The sequence below is a fragment of the Mesoplodon bidens genome, assembly GCF_964165515.1.
Source record: "Mesoplodon bidens genome assembly, chromosome: 19".
In the NCBI taxonomy this organism is placed as follows: Eukaryota; Metazoa; Chordata; class Mammalia; order Artiodactyla; family Ziphiidae; genus Mesoplodon; species Mesoplodon bidens.
The window spans coordinates 9,738,856-9,759,317 of record NC_138179.1 but is presented as its reverse complement, the minus strand read 5'-3'; the positions used below and the strand labels follow the sequence as shown (position 1 = coordinate 9,759,317).

Below are 20,462 nucleotides of genomic sequence, written 5' to 3'. Positions count from 1 at the left end.
GCTAGTAAATGTTGTATTGGATAGTGCAGCTCTAGAATGGTAGATTCTTGGCCTTCTGAAATGTTGGTAAATTACTAGTATGAAAAATCAAACACAGAACAGTTTTTTAAAAACTAATCTTTTTCAATATTTAGCTAAGTTCCTTTTTCTCTCTGTGTATTGAATTTTCTGGGAATAAAGATTCCCGTATTGTCCTTTTACTTCTTGGCAGTTTTAGTCCTTGAATATAGATATATTTGGATTTTTAAAAATTAAATTTTGGGAATAGAGATTCTGTCAAAGTATATTTTCTTTCTTGACAAGCACCTGAAACTAAATCTGACTGTCGTCTCTAAATATGTAATGCTGTAACAGTGAAAGAACCCTCAGAGTCTACCCTAGAGTAGGCTGCTCATTGTGGTTTTGAACTTGGGACAACGATTTCTGTGGTTGAGTCAAGAATATACAATTGATTTTCTTACGCAGGGGGCGCTCAGCCATAAATTTTGAGTATTCTTTTTTTTTTTTTTTTTTTGAGGTACACGGGCCTCTCACCGCTGCGGCCCCTCCCGTCGCGGAGCACAGGCTCCCGACGCGCAGGCCCAGCAACCACGGCTCACGGGCCCAGCCGCTCCGCGGCATGCGGGATCCTCCCGGACCGGGGCACGAACCCGCGTCCCCCGCATCGGCAGGCGGACCCCCAACCACTACGCCACCAGGGAAACCCCTTGAGTATTCTTATATTATGTCTCTACCCTAGTAAATACCTCTACTTCTTTACATTAAAATGTCCTTACTTCAGAAATTCTTTATGTGTACAAGTTTGCTTCTTTTTCTGGGAGGAAAACAAATTTGTTGTGACAACATCTTGACTCAGATGTTCACATGCCTTTGTGTCTTAATTTGCTAGTGGGGCCTTAACTTAGTTTATGGAAAAGGGACATGTAACTTGATTGCAGATTTGAAGAAAGATTCTTAACCACAGGCCCATCTTCTGTTAACTGATTTAATAGTGGCACTATTTGAGGTTTATTTACTGTGTTTAATATAATAAATTTCCTAGTAAGTAACTGTAATTAATTAATATGAAATTTCTTAATAAGGAAAGAGAAAAGCGACTGAAACATTGGAACTTGAAAGAAAGCCTCACATAAAATTATAGGTCATCTAGACCAGTGCTTCTCTAACTGTAATGTACATATGAACTCCTTGGGGGATCTTATTAAAATGCAGATTCTGATTCAGTAGGTCTGGGATGAGCTTGCTTTTCTGAGATGCTCCCAGGCTCTGCCTTTGCTGCTATTCCATAGACTACCTTTCAGGTAGTAAGTAGGTACTTTGCGAAGGAGGAAACTGAAGCCTAGGGAGAATTACTGACTTGTCCAAATTTTCAAGATTGATTAGTGATAGTTAAGACTATACCCTGAGACTCTTACTTTGAAGACTAGTACTTTTTCGAATGTACTTATGGGTGTTTCCATATTTATGGCCATTGTGTTTGAAGTGTTCAGCTGCTGAATTTTCAAAGGAAATGCTCAGTAATGATGACTTAAGTTAAAATGCCATTATATGGAGGAATAGGAAATTATAAACATATTCAAGTGTCATTTGTTTTATATCCTTTATATTTTACCAGGGGTGTGTCCTTTTTTAAAAAATTGTTCAGAGTTATATTGCTGGCCAGAATAGAAATTTTAGGAACTACTTGATATATGAAATTGCATATTTTCCCTCCATTGTGGCCAGATAAACAATTTGGTATTTGGTTAAGATGGCAGCAGAATAATTAAGTGGTGCCTCCTCCAGCACTTAATTGTGAAAATTTCCTATTTAAAAAAAAAATACTTTATCCTGGGTACTTTAACGTCCTGACATAGGAATGTGGGTTTAATATATTCTTTTTTTAAAAAAATTTTATTTATTTTTGGCTGCATCGGGTCTTTGTTGCTGCACGCGGGCTTCCTCTAGTTGCAGCGGGCGGGGGCTACTCTTCGTTGTGGTGCACGGGCTTCTCACTGCAGTGGCTTCTCTTGTTGCGGAGCATGGGCTCTAGGTGCGCGGGCTTCAGTAGTTGTGGCTCGCAGGCTCTAGAGTGCAGGCTTAGTAGTTGTAGCATACAGGCTTAGTTGCTCCGCGGCATGGAGGATCTTCCTGGACCAGGGCTCAAACCCACTGTCCCCTGCATTGGTAGGCGGATTCTTAACCACTGCACCATCAGGGAAGCCCCATTTAATATTTTCACTAGCTCTTTTCTCATCATTTTTAGAATTCTAATGATCATCTTTGAAGAAACCTGAGATATCTTGTTTCTAATAAGATTTTTAGCAATTAATCTCAGAACTCTGTTTGGCTTCCTTTCCTTAAAGAGTTAAGCTATGATATATAGGCCATTTAGAAGTATGGGTTGGTGGGAGGGCTTGGCTGACGTTCTGAAAGAGAGGTTTTAGACACTCAATAGGAAACTATATATATGAAAGACCTGAGCTTCACTTTGTCTGCATAGCCTTGAAGTAGTGTTATTCTCCTTTTTGGATTTCCTGGGCATCAAATAAAAATTAATGGCGAGTTAAGATGCGTGTGTCCATACCTATGCTAGTTGCAAGGGAGTTTTTTTTTACGTCAAGGTAGTAGAATAGACTTCTAAAGAAAAAATTCTTTCTCATTTAGTCAGAGTGATTTTTCTCAGGGTGGCTCAAGAAAAGCCATCTAGAGGGCAGGGTTATTACTAAAGCAGAGGCTTTTAAGCAGTGAAGAGACATTAGTATATTGGATTAGTTTCTTGGGTTATAGTAGAAGATTAGTCGTAGTAGAAAATTAGATATCACCATCTGAAAACTTTGGGTGTTTTTGTATCCATGTCAGCACATGAGTCTTAGAGGATTACAAAATTCAGTTAAGAGAAACAGGCTTTCAATGTATGAGTATTTAAAGAGTTTCTTGATAAGAGAGATCTTAGATTTCTTACATAAAGCTATGCACACAAGGGCCATTGACTTACCTGGCAGTGGAAATTGCCCAATAAAGTCATTTTCTTGTGGAGTATGTAGCATTCTGTCTCTGATATGGTCTGCTGATTGGTGTACAAGAGCATTTGGCAGCATGGATTTCAGTAGCTCTGCTGTGAAGAGAGCTAGCATGTTGCAGTGGGCATGGAATAGGAGGGCAGTTTAAAGTTATGCTTTCTTTTAGTGCTCATTTTACCAGATATCTGAATGATTTGAATTTTTAGGACTGCTTTCGTTCAGTCTCACTTTTATGTATATTTGTACCTCACTTTTTTCTTCATCTCATAAAACCCACCGTTTGGTATCACAGTAGAACAGAGTGCTTAAGTTTTTACCTCTCCCATTCTGCTATCAAAATTTTAACCTTGCTTTATATTTTTCTTCTAGTCTTTTTCTCATATTTAACAAAAATATCCCCTTTAACAAAAATATTCCCCTTTAAGGGAATATTGACATTCATCTTGAATTCTTAAACTTTTATTAAAACTTAATTTATATATTTACTTTGTGAATCTGTGATGGTTACTTTCAAGGATTTTGGAAATTTTTTTTAACATCTTTATTGGAGTATAATTACTTTACAATGGTATGTTAGTTTCTGCTTTATAACAAAGTGAATCAGCTATACATATACATATATCCCCATATCTCTTCCCTCTTGCATCTCCCTCCCTCCCACCCTCCCTATCCCAGCCCTCTAAGTGGTCACAAAGCACCGAGCTGATTTCCCTGTGCTATGCGGCTGCTTCCCACTAGCTATCGGTTTTACATTTGGTAGTGTATATATGTACATGCCACTCTCTCACTTTGTCCCATTGACTTTTCATGCCTTGGTTATTATTACTGTTTTTAAATGATTTCTTTCCCCTTGGAAAGAATGTTTAGCATTCTTCCTCTTGTGCCTCCAGTTTAAGTGGATTTGAATATTATCCCTTTGGCTTGGGGTTGGGAAAATTTTAAAATAAGAGTATATTAGGTATGTTCTGTAATAAGCTTGAAAAGGCACCCTTGTGGAAATAGATCCTTGGGAAAACATTTAGGTGAAAACAACATTTTGAAGTCTATGAAATGAAATTTACTGGAAAGTTAGAGGTGCTACTGTTTTCCTGGGCGCTCTACTTGTGACAGTTAAGTATAGATTGAGCCCAGGGCTCAGCACATTAGAGACCTAAGGAAGAAATCATTTCTTCAATTTTTCCTCTGCAGTGGTGGTGACCGCGGTGGCTTCAAAAATTTTGGTGGTAAGTGCTGAGTATCCCAAAATGTTTCAGTGGAAATGCTATATAAACCTAAAAGCCACCAATATCCCGCAGACGTAGTCTAAGCCCTTTCTTACTCTGTTGAGGCTGGTGTGTGTTGTGTGCTTAAAAAAATTATATATATGCAAATATATATCTCAAAATATTAAAAAGACAAAGTTGATCTCAAACAGTCCAATGGGTTTCTACACAGTGAATTTGCATGAAAGAGTCTGGTGACCAATGAATGAGACCTTCACTGGATTTTGTCAATATGTTTTTTAATAAAGGTAGCTGACGTGGTGTTTTTAAATTATTAGGGTTTTCCAATCAGCCTTCACAACCAGAGCTTAACAAAAGTGATACTAGCGTAATGCCAAAGTGGCTGGTGCTGTCTGGGACAAGTTTAAGGGAATATTGACATTCATCTTGATTTCTTAAACTTTTAATAAAACTTAATTTATATATTTACTTTGTAAATCTGTGATGGTTACTTACAAGGATTTTGGAAGTATTGACTTTTCATGCCTTGGTTATTATTACTGTTTTTAAATGATTTCTTATGAGTTACTTTAAATAGCTTTCTTTTTCTTTTTCTTTTTCTTTTTCCTTAGGTCACAGGGATTATGGACCCAGACCAGATGCTGGTAAGGTTTATGGTAGTTTGTGACTCTGCCGTTAAGAGAATGTTAGTTTTCCATTTTTTCAAAGAAAAAGTGTGTGTGTTCGGAAGAGTTAGTACAGGAGGAAGATTTGATTTGATAATGCTGCCAGAACCAGGGAGCTTCACTTCTAAAGATGTACCAGCAAGAAAAGTTCAGGGGGATTGATTGCAAAGTTTGCTAGGAAAAATTGCTATGTTTGTGCTTTCCCATGCTCTCTACTTTTTCTTTTGTGAAGAAATACTTGATTTTGTACTGCTAATTAGCATTATTTATTTAATTACTGCAAATCAAGTATGAGACAATTGGTATGATTGGGGAATTAGAAGTAGAATAGCTGTGTTTAAGAAAATATTACAATGGATTGATAGTCTGGTCAGTGGGTCTAAGAAACCTGAATTCATATATGAGAGAATTGTCTTACTCTGGGCAGAGGTCACTAATTTCTTTTCTTTTCTTTTCTTTTTTTTTTCTTTTTTATGAAACATCTTTCTTTCTACATGTGCCTTTCTTTTTGTTTTTTTTTTTGGCTGTGTTGGGTCTTGGTTGCTGTGCGTGGGCTTTCTCCAGCTGTGGCGAGCGGGGGCTACTCATTGTTGCAGTGCGCGGGCTTCTCATTGCGGTGGCTTCTCTTGTTGCGGAGCATGGGCTCTAGGTGCGCGGGCTTCAGTCATTGTGGCACGTGGGCTCAGTAGTTGTGGCTTGGGCTCTAGAGCGCAGGCTCAGTAGTTGTGGCGCATAGGCTTAGTTGCTCCGCGGCATGTGGGATCTTCCCAGACCAGGGATCGAACCCGTGTTCCCTGCATTGGCAGGCAGATTCTTAACCAATGTGCCACCAGGGAAGTCCTCAGAGGTCACTAATTTCATGTGCCTTTATATTTTCAAATGAAATTCAAGGCTGCCTGGAGCCTTTTGAAAGTTATGTAGAGATTAAAAATCTATTTGAGGCAAAAAATTTTTTTAATTAATTAATTACTTATTTTTGGTTGTATTGGGTCTTTGTTGCTGTGTGCTGGCTTTCTCTAGTTGCGGTGAGCAGGGGCTACTCTTCTTTGCGGTGCACAGCCTTCTCATTGCAGTGGCTTCTCTTGTTGCGGAGCATGGGCTCTAGGTGCATGGGCTTCAGTAGTTGTGGCACGCGGGCTCAGTAGTTGTGGCTCGCGGGCTCTGGAGCGCAGGCTCAGTAGTTGTGGCACACAGGCTTAGTTGCTCCGCGGCATGTGGGATCTTCATGGACCAGGGCTCAAACCCGTGTCCCCTGCATTGACAGGCGGATTCTTAACCACTGTGCCACCAGGGAAGCCCCCCCAAATTTTTAATATATATTGAAATCAGAACTTTTGTTTTTATTAAGATGTTAAAGTATTCTATATGGATGGCAATTTCTGGATTATCCCTTGATGGACTGAATTTATGTGCATCTTTCTTATTTTGTTATACTAATCCAAAAGTATGCGTGTAAGGTAAGGTGTGTGTCAAGGTGCCCCTACCCTCTGGTATATATAAAGCTTATTGCAATGAATGGGAAACCAGCAATTCTGCTTGCTTGGAAGTCCAAAGTGTCAGATTTGGGCAATTTCCTACTAGAAAGCTTTAAAAGTATTGATTAGCCAGAAAGAATTAAAACTCTCCAAAGAAAGGAATGCTACTTTATACTAACTTTCTTCATCTCTTCCTGAGCTTGAGTCCTGTATCTGAATCTGAAGAGTGAGATTTGTAAGATCTCCCTTAATTGGTCTATGTATTTGGTATAGTGTGGACTTGATCCACTTTATGTGAAGTTTAGTTGTGAGAATTGACCTACCAAATAACTGTTATGACCACTTTGCATGTTTATCTAAGAGGTTTCGTTTATTGGTCCTTTTTCCTTTTGGTCACAGAAGTAGTTGAATATTGAATAATAAATTATTATTCTTGATTACTAAACAGGATGTAGTAAACCTAAGGAATATGTAAAATTAATCATGGTTTTTTTTCCCCCATAGATTCAGAATCTGATAATTCAGATAACAACACAATCTTTGTACAAGGACTTGGGGAGGGTGTGTCTACAGATCAAGTGGGGGAGTTCTTTAAACAAATAGGAATTATCAAGGTGAGTAAAAAATTGGCTTATGTTGAAAATCTCATAATTATTAACATATTCTGGTTAAGATACATAGGTTACATAATAAGCCCATACTCCAGTAAGGCTTGTCTCTTAAAGTTCCCTGATGCACATGCTCACCCATGCCTGTAGGCCTTTGCTAAATTTGCTAAAATACATGAAGATTTTATTCCTTGCGTTTGTGTACCTTTCCACAGCCTTCCACAGCTTTGGCTTTCAATCTTAGGACTCTAAACATAGTCTCTGCCTAGCTCCTAAAATTGTGAGAACCAAATGAAATTGTGAAAACATTTTTATATTCTGAAATGCCAACATATGAAAACCCAAGTTATTACTAACAACTTTTTATGTTTTTAATGACAGCTATATATTTGCCCAATATAATAATGCTTTATTTCATAACTTGATTGTACTTAAGTGTCTTATGCACTGTTTGTTTCATGCATATATTTTCATCTCCAACTAGAAAGCATTTAGATCAGTGTTAGTAGATTGAAGCATTTGCTTGATATCGGTTTGCAGTTGCTCTTGTTTTGGTGTCCGTGGAATTACTTTTTTTTTCTCCTTCTTGGAGAGTAAAAATTTCTTAAGAAATTATTAATTACACATGAAATATGTAAAAAATTCACACAGTTCTTGTCTTCCACTCCCTTCCCAGTAAAATCCAGTGTGTATGCCTTAATGGTAATTTATTTATTTGCTTGGTGAACATTCTTCCTGGTCTTTTTTTTTTTTTTTAGTTTTACAAGGTATATATTTATATGGAGCATTATCTATGTTTTCTTTTTTTGTGGGTTTAAAGAAATTATACATAGATAAAACAGTATATACTGTGTATCATTTTTATAGTTTGGTTTTCACTTAATATATTTTAGAGAGTTTTCCTTTTCAGAACCTACAGATAACTTCATTTTTATGTTAAGTTGATAGTATTTGTTGTATGGATATGTAAATTCCTTTAAAAAATAAAATTTTAATTATCTATGTGGTTCATGATCACTTTTTCTTAAAATACTAACACCCACTTGTTTGTTCCTCAGACAAATAAGAAGACTGGAAAACCAATGATAAATCTGTACACAGACAAGGACACAGGAAAGCCAAAAGGGGAGGCAACAGTATCATTTGATGACCCTCCTTCAGCTAAGGCAGCCATTGACTGGTTTGATGGTATACCTCATTCGTATAGTTTCTTTTTTTTTTAAATTTATTTATTTGGTTGTGCCGGCTCTTGGTTGTGGCAGGCGGGCTCTTTAGTTGAACTTGCCGGCTCCTTAGTTGAAGCAGGCAGGCTCCTTAGTTGCGGCTCCAGGGCTCCTTAGTTGTGGCACGTGGGCTCCTTAGTTGTGTCATGCATGTGGGATCTAGTTCCCTCACCAGGGATCGAACCCGGGCCCCCTGCATTGGGAGTGCAGAGTCTTGTCCATTGTGCCACCAGGGAAGTCCCTCATTCATGTTTCAACGTGTGGTTTGGATAAATGTTTTCTAAAAGTCTTGAAGTCAAAATATGTTCTCGTAGATGGTGATTATCTTCATGTTTACTTTTTTAGATATTCTATTGAGAATACAGGCCAGAGTTTTTTTTTTTTTTTTTTTTTTTTTTGCTGTACGCGGGCCTCTCACTGCCGCGGCCTCTCCCGCCGCGGAGCACAGGCTCCGGACACACAGGCTCCGCGGCCATGGCTCGCGGGCCCAGCCGCTCCGCGGCATGTGGGACCCTCCGGGATAGGGGCACGAACCCGTGTCCCCTGCATCGGCAGGCGGACTCCCAACCACTGCGCCACCAGGGAAGCCCCAGAGTTTTTACATACCTTTAGAAATGAGATGAACTCTGTCTAAAATATTTCCTTATGTCATGCTTTGTGCTTAAGGCCACCCTGATAGAGATGTAGAGGGTTGGCCTGGTTGACTATATTCTTTTTAAATTTAGGTTAATTTCCCTTCAAATATAATGTTAATACGTACTTAGAAGAAACAGTAAGACTTTTTTTCCCCGTGAAAATAAGAAAATATGGGAGAGTAGAAGAAAGGAGTAAAGCATCCTTAGTTCTCTACATAGAGACAACTACTGGTATTAACTTTTCCTTCCAGTTTGTTTTTTTTAAATAAATAAACAAACAAACAAATAAATAAATTTATTTTTGTCTGTGTTGGGTCTTTGTTGCTGTGCGCAGGCTTTTTTTCTCTAGTTGTAGTGAGCGGAGGCTACTCTTCGTTGTGGTGTGCGGGCTTCTCATTGCGGTGGCTTCTCTTGTTGCGGAGCACGGGCTCTAGGCACATTGGCTTCAGTAGTTGTGGCAGACAGGCTCAGTAGTTGTGGCTCGCAGTCTCTAGAGCACAGGCTCAGTAGTTGTGGTGCATGGGCTTAGTTGCTCTGCGGCATGTGGGATCTTCCTGGACCAGGGCTTGAACCCGTTCCCCTGCATTGGCAGGAGGATTCTCAACCACTGTGCCACCAGGGAAGCCCCTTCCTTCCAGTTTTTAAAAATAGTTTATCATTATACTCCAAATGTAGTTTTGTCTCATGCTTTTTTTCACTTAACGTCTTAACATAGTCATTTCCCCATGTTATTATAAATTCACTGTTTTTGTTGTACCCTAATTTAATAATAACTAACACTTACTGCATGTTTACTGTGGTTTATGAACTAGGCATGGTTCTAAGAACTTTATGTGCATTAACTCAGTTTGATCTTCACAGTAACCCTATAAGATGTACCCTTTTATTACCATTTTACAGATGATGAAACTCAGGCACAGAGAAGATAAATAATTTCCAAGATCACAGAATAAGTGGCAGGGTCAGGACTCAAACTCAGGCAGTCTAGCACCATTGTCTGTGAAGTGCTAAACTATGCTGGATTGACAGGCACTTGTGGTCTTTTCCAGTTCCAAGATTATTGCACCTGTGTCAAGACATAATTGCATTTCTTTACTTCTTCACAGATGAGATTATAACTCTGTCCTCACCTCCATTTTCTTTACTTTTTTGCCCTAATCAGGCCCCATCACCTTGCTCTTGAAGGCTAGGTCCATTCTCCCTTACTTTTCTGCTTGTGTCATAGTTTCTGTGAATCATAAAACTATCATAGCTTATGATATGTTAAAAAATTATTGTGGGGCTTCCCTGGGGGCGCATTGGTTGAGCGTCTGCCTGCCGATGCAGGGGACGCGGGTTCGTGCCCCGGTCCGGGAAGATCCCACATGCCGTGGAGTGGCTGGGCCCGTGAGCCGTGGCCGCTGAGCCTGCGCGTCCAGAGCCCGTGCTCCGCAACGGGAGAGGCCACAACAGTGAGAGGCCTGTGAACCCTCCCCCCAAAAATTATTGTGCCTTTCCCCCATAGGGCAAATGAGCCTCTTAACAGTAACTCCATAGTTCAGCTCTCACCAGGTCTTTTTACAGCTTTTAAAATACTTGATCCTTGGGTTTCCTATTTAAAAGTGCTTGTCATACCATCTGACATTGTGGAAGGTGCCAGTCACAACAATTAGGACTTCGGTGAAAGTGCTAAGACTCCTGGATTTATAACTATTTTATGACTCCTTGGGCACCTTTTCCTTATATGTCAGTTCCCTTATTTAATATAAAGTGAAAATTTCTGTCTCTAAGGCCCTGGGACAGCAGAGTATGTGTATATATGCATGTATATAAGTATAATCACATATGCACACATTATTTTTAAAGATACTACTTGTCTAAGGTAAAAAACATTTCAAACGGTACCAAGAGTATATAGTAAAAAATGAGTTTCCTTTCCACCTTTTCACCTACTGAGAGTTAAGCACAATAGGCAGTGTATAGACAGGCATATGTGTGCACATGCATGCACATACACACTCATTCCCTTTAAAAAAAAGAAATGGTAGCATACTACATACATTGTTCTGTACTTGGCTTTCTTCATGTAAAATTTTAGATGGGTTTTTTTTTTGTTTTTTTTGCTTAGTAAGAAATGACTGTCTCCTTGTGACAGATCTGCTCTATTCAGTAGATTGTGTCATGTTCTAGTACAGTTACCTTGACTCTTTGGAACACTAGTGTGTTTGAATTTCTGTGAGGACATGTCAGTTATTCCTCTGAAACTAAAAATTTCTGAAACAGTTTTATATTTTTGAGAGGTGGAGATGTAGAATAGTATTTCTGCAAAACCATTTCTTTTTTTTTTTAGGAAAAGAATTCCATGGCAACATCATTAAAGTGTCCTTTGCCACCAGAAGACCTGAATTCATGAGAGGAGGTGGAAGTGGAGGTGGGCGACGAGGTAAAATACTTGTTGCTCACAGGCCTGGGTATTACACAGAAGGTTTGGATTTGAGTCCATGTTCTGTCCCTGTTGTGTGAACTTGCTACTACTTCTCTCTCCCTATCGGTCTTTTTCCTTCTATCTTAAAAGTGAGGTACAGAATAGGAGATTAGGTAAATAAGGTGTTGTAATAGCTAAGAAAGTGGTGGACAAAGGTTCCAGAAATCTCTTTGGAAAGCTATATAAAGCAGTTTGTTATTCACCTGGACATTAGGAGGCAGTTGTTTAAATGATACCTAGTTAGGTAGGTAGTTAATCTGACCAGTTTGGGAGTTCCCTGATATGTTGATAGTTACTTGTAACTCTTTCATTTCCGTTGTGTCTAATTCCTTAAATTTGGAATATGTCTTCTCACTTAACCTTTATCCCTGAAATTCTTAAACTAAGGAGGGCATTATAGAAAGTGGACTTCGAAGTTTTTTAGTGCATTATTTGCACTTTAATGTGTGCCCTGGGGTCTTCTTCCACATCTACTGCATTGACTAAATAAATAAAGCCCCAAATCAAATAATCATGGAGTCCTGCCATAAGGGGTTAATTGTGGGGGGCACTGCCCAGTTATTGATGAACACTTGCTCTTAGTTCTTTCGTCTGATGCTTTTCCTCTGCTTTGTTAATGTCTGCTACTGATTCCTCCTCACTTCTTACTTTCCCCCAGGCCGTGGAGGATATAGAGGCCGTGGAGGCTTTCAGGGGAGAGGTGGAGACCCCAAAAGTGGGGACTGGGTTTGCCCTAATCCGTAAGTATACCATTTATTTTGGTGGATGTAAGAGTTCGGATTGGGGTTGGAAGGTAGGAGAGGGGGTTCTGAATCCATTGGAAACTATTGAGCATTTTATTTTCCTCCTTTCTCAGATCATGTGGAAATATGAACTTTGCTCGAAGGAATTCTTGCAATCAGTGCAATGAGCCCAGACCAGAGGACTCTCGTCCCTTAGGAGGAGGTGGGTCAGCCTTTAACAGCATCTGCATGCTATTAATCTTCTGACTGGCATTAAGGAGACTTTCCATTATTCTGCTGGCCTTACTAGTTTGCATTTCTGCCTTACAGATTTCCGGGGAAGAGGCTACGGTGGAGAGAGGGGCTACAGAGGTCGTGGGGGCAGAGGTGGAGACCGAGGCGGCTATGGTGGAGACCGAAGTGGGGGGGGCTATGGTGGAGACCGAAGTGGGGGGGGCTATGGTGGAGACAGAAGTGGCAGTGGTGGCTACGGAGGGGACAGAAGTGGGGGTGGTTATGGGGGGGACCGAGGAGGTGGCTATGGGGGGGACCGTGGTGGTGGCTATGGGGGGGACCGAGGCGGCGGCTATGGAGGAGAGCGAAGTGGGGGGAGCTATGGAGGAGACCGTGGTGGTGGTGGCTACAGTGGGGACCGAAGTGGAGGCTACGGAGGAGACAGGAGTGGCGGCGGCTATGGAGGAGACCGAGGTGGCTATGGAGGCAAAATGGGAGGAAGGTGAGTATTAGAATGTACATGCTAACCTTTCTACCTCACTGCTCTTAGATTTTAGAGTCTGAGCCCTTTTCATCACATTTTCTTCTTGTCCAGTTTTTTAGAACTTGAATTTCCCATTGTCAACTCTTTCAGTTAGGTTGGAGAAGATCCGTTTAGTTTCCTGCTTAGCAATTCCTAAAATTTGTTTTGGCAATTCTTATTCATGATCTTTATATTTGGATGAATGTAGGTAAATGTGTGTGTATTCTTTCTCATAGCTAAAGATAATTGAGGTTGAGAGATGATTTGAAACTGTATGTAAATCAGGGATTCTTAATCTAAGTGAGGGGAGAACACACCCTTTATAGGAGTGTGCTTTTTCAAATCACATGTGCTACCTTGCAGTTGTTTCTCTGGAAATTCTGTTATACCTTTTCCAGATGAAAATCACTGGTGGTACTGATGGGAGTGTGCTGTGCACGTGAAAGCTGTAGAGGCAGAAAAAGTTGAATAACCAGTGATGTAAAATAACTTCAATTACTGTGCCAGAGACAATATAGGGTAGCAAGAATTAGTAAAGCATGTAGTTAAGAGCACAGAGTTTGGAGACAGACTGTCTTCTTTCAAATCCTCGCTCCACCACTTATTAGCTGCTTGATAAGCAAGTAACTTAACCCTTTGGAGCATCAGTATTCTCATCTGTAAAATGGGGCTAATGATATCTCCTTCGTGGAGTTGCATTAGATTATGTTACAACGGTGGCCATGGTAACCATGCCATGCCATGGGGCCATGGTAATCACTGTATAATTGTTAGCTATTAGTAATTATCATCTATTAAACACTTCTTACTGTGTGGCAAATCCTGTGAAAGTGTCTTTGTATACTTTAGTTCTAGTCCTTCTGTCAACCCCAGAGGTAGATGTACTTCCCATTTTACAGAGTTGGAAATGTTGAGTAACTTTTCCAAGATTGCATAGTAAGTGGCAGGTCCAGAATTCTTACATGAAAGTGTTTGCTTGCTTATTCCACTATATTGCTCTTCTTTTTAGAGTGCTGGAATGGCAAAGTCTCTGACCTGAAATACCACAGTGGTTTAGAGTCCTTATTCTAGATGGAAAAATTTTTAAGAGAGTTAGTGATAGCAGGGCTTCTAGGAACTTTGTGTGTCTTAAAGCTGATAAATTAGACATTTAGTAAGCACCTTCTAGGAGCAGAGAAATATATTAGGCATGGTGTCATTCTTATAAAAATTGTCAAGCTGATGCCAGTCACCAGCACCCTGAAGAAGTGTCTGATGCTTCCTCTTGGTAGAAAATTAGAATTTAGTCTGGCTCTTTATTTTTCATTCCTAGAAACGACTACAGAAATGATCAGCGCAACCGACCATACTGATGACTGTTTTGAATGTTCCTTTGTCTCTGACATGATCCATGGTGAAATTGCCAGAGTTTTGCCTGCTGCTCTCCTCGTGGCCTCTTCTTGCATAGTGAAATTAAGTGACATTTGGATTTTTATTTGGGTGGGAGGGCTGGGACAGTTTTTCTTTTAGAAATGTCCATTGAAATATCCCACTTTAGTTTCCAACCTTCTCCTTCCCAACCCTTGAAGCTAAGTGCGTTGTACAATACTGCCAGAATGGAAAGTGTTTTGTAATACTGCAATAAAGGATGCTTGTTTTGTGGACTTTTGTACATTAGTGCATTGTTCTGTCACACTTAGGATGCAGTTACAGCAGATTCAAACTCTAAAGAATTAGGAAATGAATTCTACTTCATGAAATTAAAATGTTACTTGCAACCATATTTATTGAGTTCCTACTCCATTTAGAATAGTAGTTTCCAAGCATGACTGCATGTCAGAACCACCAGAGGAGGTTGTCAAATTCCAGATTCCTAGGCCTCACCCCAGGTCTACTGGATCAGAAATTGGTGGGATGTGGGGAGGTAGAACTGGGAATCTTAATTTATCTTAAGATCACCAGGTGGTTTTGATAAAAACCAGGTTTACAGCTGAGAACCATTTATTTAGGGCAGTGTTCTAGACGCTGGGAATATGGGGGTCCAAGGGCTAGGAAGGAAGAGTAAGTGTTTGACAAACCAGGGTTAAGATACCAATGTACATAATGTGTTATTTGATATTTTTTTAAAAACTATTTTTCCTACCCTTACCAAGGGTAAGGCACTGCATCAGATGCTGGATGTATTGCTCATCAAGCAAACAGACAGTATATAGTCTGATAAGTGCTCCAGTAAGAATAGTACAGGGTGCTTTGAGGGCTGTTTGGAAGGATACTTAATCCAGTCATGTGGGATTGGGAAAGCTTGGTGAACCTTGAGGGAAGAGTAGGAATTGGCTAAGTAAAGAGGCTGGGGTGAGAAATTGGTGTTCCCAGCAGAAAACTGACATGAACAAATATTAATAAATCAGGAGTTAAAAGAGTGAGGAACAGGCTGTGCACTTGAGAATTGTATGTAGTGCGTTGTGATTGGAGGAAGAAGTTTAAGAATGGGCATGCAAAAGATAAGACTGGAGAGGTAAGCCAGCTCTAGGATAAGGTCCTTGCATTTTATTTTCCCCCTGCCTCCATATGGGGAGTCATTAAAAGATTTTAAGTAGGGGAATGGCCTGACCTGAGTGGCATCAACTGAAAGATAATTATGGCTGCCTTGTAGAGAGGCTGGACTGGAGACAAAATGGTATACCAGGTGAGAGATGATACAGGTCTGAGCTCAGATAGTGACTGGATGAGGAGGAGATAATAGATTTGAGAAGTGAAGGGGGAAATTTGATGGGATTTAGCTGGATGTCAGAAGTAGTGGGGAGAAAAGAGGTTTCTGGCTTGGGCAGTTGGGTAGATGTGCTGTTCATTGAAATGGGAAACACTGGAAAAGGAAACAGGTTTGGGAGTAAGATGAGGGAAATGAATTCAGTTGTGGGTAAGTAGAATTTGGGGCACTTGTGAGTGTCCCTTCCAAGTAGGGACATTCAGTCAGCAGCTGGGTGTGCAAATCCGCAGCTCAGAGAACAGCAGCACTCAACATTACGTGCCACTGATCTTCCTTACTGACTTCTGTCTCGTTTGCTAGCTTTACTTGCCCTTTACGTGTTAGAAGTTTCTCAGTTTGTTCTGATTCCCTTTCTTCTATTTATACTCACTTTTATCCTGGGTTTTATATGGTGATGACTACACCAAATTTATGTCTCCAGTCTGTCTTCTTCCCTTAGCTCTGGATTATATCCAGCTGCCTACTTGACTTTTCCACTAGGATGTATTTAACATAACTTTTTTTTTGGTGACTTTACTGGGACTGAACAGAACTTCTGATCTCCAAATCAGTTTCTTTCTTCCTAGTCTTCCTCCTTTCAGTCTTAATCTACCCAAATCAGATCAGATAAAAAACTTAGAACTTACATTTGATTTCTCTTTCACTCATCCCATACTTGCAGGTCCTTTTAATTCTACCTCCAAAATATATCCTGAAACCATCTTTATATTCTTAGTTCTAATCCTGGTACAAGCTACAGTCATCACTTTTCTGGATAACTGCAATAGCCCATTAATAGGTCCCCCACAATCTTGCCCCTCTAAAATCTATTCTTCACACAGCAGCTAAACAATATGGTAACGATGTAAATCAACCTATACGTCATGCCTCGTTAAAACCCTTTCAGTGACCTCCTGTTGTATATTGGCTATAAATTCCTTACCTTGGCTTACCAAGCCCTGTATGATCTGGCCTTTGTCTCCACAACCTCATAGGAGAACATTTTTCCATACTAGCCTTACCTTAACCACATTGGTCCTAATCTTGATGGTACAAAACATGCTTCTGTTTTAGTATCTTTGCATGTGCTTTGTGCAGGACTCTCTTTCCTCATATTCACATGGTTGACTCCTTTTCATAACAGTGTTGGGTCAAATCCCACCCTCCCTCCCAGGTGTTTGCTGACCTTCGTATCTAAAATACTTCTTCCAGTCACCCTCACATCACCTCTTATAATGTCCTCACAGTACTTATCACTATATGAAACAATATTTTTGTGGTTAATTTCTCTCCTCCATTAGAATGTAAGGTCCAGGAGAGTAGGGAACCTCTTCTGATGTTCACTGTTCTACCCCACTACCTAGAACAGTGTCAGACACAGAGTAGGTACTCAATGAATATTGACTAAATGAAAGACTCTATTATTATAGATGTGAGTCATTAGTATATAAATGGTAATTAAAGTGATGAGAGTGGGTATGATTAAAATAAGATTAGTGTAGTGGTTTTTCATCTTAGCTGAATACTAGAATTAGCTAGGAACTTTTTTAAAATGCAGAAGATGTCTGGGCTCCACTCCAGAACAGTGGAATCTGTGAGGCCTGGGACATTTAAAAAACAAAAGCCCCAATTGATTCTAATGGTTTTGGAGTCTAGAGAGAAAAGAGTCTAGGACAAAACCCTGAGAAGTACCAATATTTCAGAGATGATAGGGAATTCCCTGGCGGTCCAGTGGTTAGGCCTCCATGCTTTCACAGCTGAGGGCCTGGGTGCGCTCCCTGGTTGGGGAACTAAGATCCCACAAGCCACGTGGTGCAGCCAAAAAAAAAAATAATAATAATAGAAGAGGATACTGAAACAGACTGGGAATACAAGTGAGGTGTCAGTGGAACCCAAGGGAAGAGTGGACTTCAAGGAGGGAGAAGCTAATGGGGTCAAGTGCTCGAGTTGGCCAAGTCACATAAAGGATAGAAAGCATTCATTGTATGTAGCAATACGGAGGTTATAAATTATCTTTGCATGAGATTTCTCAACCTTGGTGCTACTCACATTTTGGGTTGGATGATTATTTGTTGTGGAGGGCTGCCCTGTGCTATGTATAGGATATTTAGCCACATCCCTGCTCTCTACCACAAGACACCAGTAGCAGCCCCCAGTTGTGACAACCAAAAATGTCTCCCGACATTGCCAAGTGTCCCTTGGAGGGGGCTGAATTGTCCCTTTTGAGAGCTACTGCCTTAGCAAAATCAGTTTTGGTAGAGAATTGAATTCTGAACCCAAACTGAAGTAGGGTAATAAATAATAGAAATTAGAGAAATGGAGACAGGTAGTGTGGACAACTATTTAAGAATCTTGATTATGAAGGGTGATTAGCGGTGAGGTGAGCTAAGGAGAGGAGGCATCTAGAAAGGGTTATGGGTTTGTGGGAGGTTATTTTTAAGATGGATGGGAATTGATCATGTTTATACACTATTTGAAAGGAAATGGGGAAAATTGATATTCAAATTCCTTGAAGGAATGGCACCCAGAACACTAGTGGAGGATTTTGCCTCGGAAGAGGAGAGTGCCTCTTGCACCGTAATGGAGGTAAGGTAAGTGCAGATGCTGATAATTGTAGTAACAGATGCCTGACATTTATTGGGAGCTTACTGTATGCCAGGCAATTAATTATAAGCAATCCGTATGTGTTAACTCATTTAATTCTCGTAACAATGCTGTGAGGCGAGGAGGTATAGGGGAAAATATTCCTTTTAAATATAAAATCAGAGAAGAGGTGAATGGTGTAAATGATTTTGATTGCTACTGGGAAGGGGCTTTCAGAAGGGCCACTGAGCAACAGAGACCCTGAAAGGTTAAGCAACTTACCCAAGATCACACTCTAAAAGTTACAGAGCTAGGATACTAACCAGAGTATCTAGCCTTAGAGCCTGTGCTATCAACTACTGTATACAAGGATTCTTATAACAGGTGGCAAGAAGTTGAGGTAATTTCATCTGATGCCTTTTATTTTTTTCCCCCGAAGAGAAATTATAATGGCCTACTGAGAGCGGGGGAGTAATAGGATAGAAAGTTTGAAGAGACGGCAGGAAATGTGAAGAGAGCAGAGAAGGCTTGAAGCTGTGACTAGGAACCCATGAACTTGCCAGACAGCAGTAAGAACTCAGTTAAGATAGGAAGCAAGTATTCTGAGGGAACCAGTCTATGGATGTGTGAGTTTTCTCCACTATAAACATCAACCTGGTTATAGGATCAGAGGCAGTTTGATTCAGGGTTGGGGATTTTACTAGTCAGAGAGAGAGATGATAGAGGAAGTATGAGCATAGTGAGAATAGTGGTTGATGGATGGAGTCCCAGCTGAGTAGAAATTTAAAAAGTAAGAGGGGGCTAACAGAGAATGTAGGGAGGTCAAGACCTTAGTGTTATTGATGAGATTCAGAGGCCTGGTAGTGGGGATAAAAAGAGCTGGAGAGAGAGAAGGTTTGGGTCAGAAAGTAGATGTTCACGATTTTGTAGATGGAGAAATTCCTGGGGATGACAAGGGCTAAGTGTGGCCATGGAAGTAGGTAGCTGAAGTGAAAGAGAGGGAAAAACCTTTGTGGTTGAGCTGAGGGACTGAGGAACTGAGGTGTTGGATGGTTGTCCATAGGGATGGTGATAGCAAGACTAAGATTCAGGCAATGAATGAGAGAAAATAGGGAAGTGGGCCAGAGGGTGGGATAGCTCGTTTGAGAGCCAAGACCCTCGGAGAAACAATGACAGGACACTGTGACATTGGAAGGAATGTAGGAGGATGAGCAACACCTGACATTTCAGCAAGAGGCCAGTTCAAGAGCAAGGTTTCAGTTATAGCACAGAGATGGGGGAGAATGTTTGAGGAAGAGATAGCGGTAGTGGGTATAAAGCCTTTTTTTTTTTTTTTTTTTTTTTTTTTGCCATCAGTGGGAGTATCCAGAGGTCCCATTAGAAAGGGAGGAGAGGGGCTTCCCTGGTGGCACAGTGGTTGAGAGTCTGCCTGCCGATGCAGGGGACACGGGTTCGTGCCCCGGTCCGGGAAGATCCCACATGCCGCGGAGCGGCTGGGCCCGTGAGCCGTGGCCGCTGAGCCTGCGCGTCCGGAGCCTGTGCTCCGCAACGGGAGAGCCCACAACAGTGAGAGGCCCGCGTACCGCAAAAAAAAAAAAAAAAAAAGAAAGGGAGGAGAGGTAAGAGGGGGACATACATTTTGGATGGTGTCCAAAAATCCGTCCCAACATCCCCTGATGGCTGAGAAGAGTGGGCATTTCAGGCCTCTGAGAGAAGTTGGCCACAGCTTGGATTAAGCGTGTTTCTAAGAATATTGGATATAGGTAGCTCTGGTACTGGGAAGGCTCTGGTACCTTGGTGGCATACCAGACGGTCGGTGCTCTATGCAGACCTTTATGCTCCGTGCTGTCTTTTTTTTTTTTTTTTTTTTAAATATTCATTGTATTGTATTTATTTTCTTTATCTTTTTTTTTTTTGGCTGCATCAGGTCTTAATTGTGGCACGCGGGATCTTCATTGAGTCACGCGGGATCTTTTGTTGCTGCGCGCAGGCTTCTCTCTAGTTGTGGCGTGCGGGTTTTCTCTTCTCTAGTTGTGGTGCGTGGGCTCCAGAGTGTGTGGGCTCTGCAGTTTGCGGCACGTGGGCTCTCTTGTTGAGGCATGTGAGCTCAGTAGTTGTGGCACTCAGGCTTGTTTGCCCTGCAGCATGTGGGATCTTAGTTCCCCGACTAGGGACTGAACCCACGTCCCCTGCATTAGAAGGTGGATTCTTTACCAATGGACCACCAGGGAAGTCCCCTTGGTGCTGCCTTAAATCTTCTGGTGAGGACTGGTGAAATTAGTATTGAGGTCCTACTGAGCAGAGACTGGTATCTGGCTGAGTAATGAGACATCCCCTGGAGAGACCCATAAGTATGGAAGAGGAGGGGTTGGAAATCTGT

At 40.9% G+C, this 20,462-nt stretch overlaps 1 protein-coding gene across 2 annotated transcripts in view; it reads left to right on the top strand.

Moving 5' to 3' along the window:
• TAF15 (TATA-box binding protein associated factor 15) overlaps positions 1-14,417 on the top strand; it is a 30,076-nt gene extending 15,659 nt beyond the window's left edge. For both annotated transcript variants that reach the window (XM_081218695.1, XM_081218696.1), the window contains exons 8-16: positions 4,191-4,225; positions 4,837-4,869; positions 6,870-6,979; positions 8,032-8,161; positions 11,161-11,253; positions 11,954-12,035; positions 12,152-12,240; positions 12,348-12,753; positions 14,087-14,417. In XM_081218695.1, the coding sequence (XP_081074821.1) occupies positions 4,191-4,225; positions 4,837-4,869; positions 6,870-6,979; positions 8,032-8,161; positions 11,161-11,253; positions 11,954-12,035; positions 12,152-12,240; positions 12,348-12,753; positions 14,087-14,126 (1,018 nt within the window). In that variant the 3' untranslated portion in view covers positions 14,127-14,417. The remainder of the gene's footprint in view (positions 1-4,190; positions 4,226-4,836; positions 4,870-6,869; positions 6,980-8,031; positions 8,162-11,160; positions 11,254-11,953; positions 12,036-12,151; positions 12,241-12,347; positions 12,754-14,086) is intronic.
• The last annotated feature ends 6,045 nt before the right edge of the window (positions 14,418-20,462 follow it).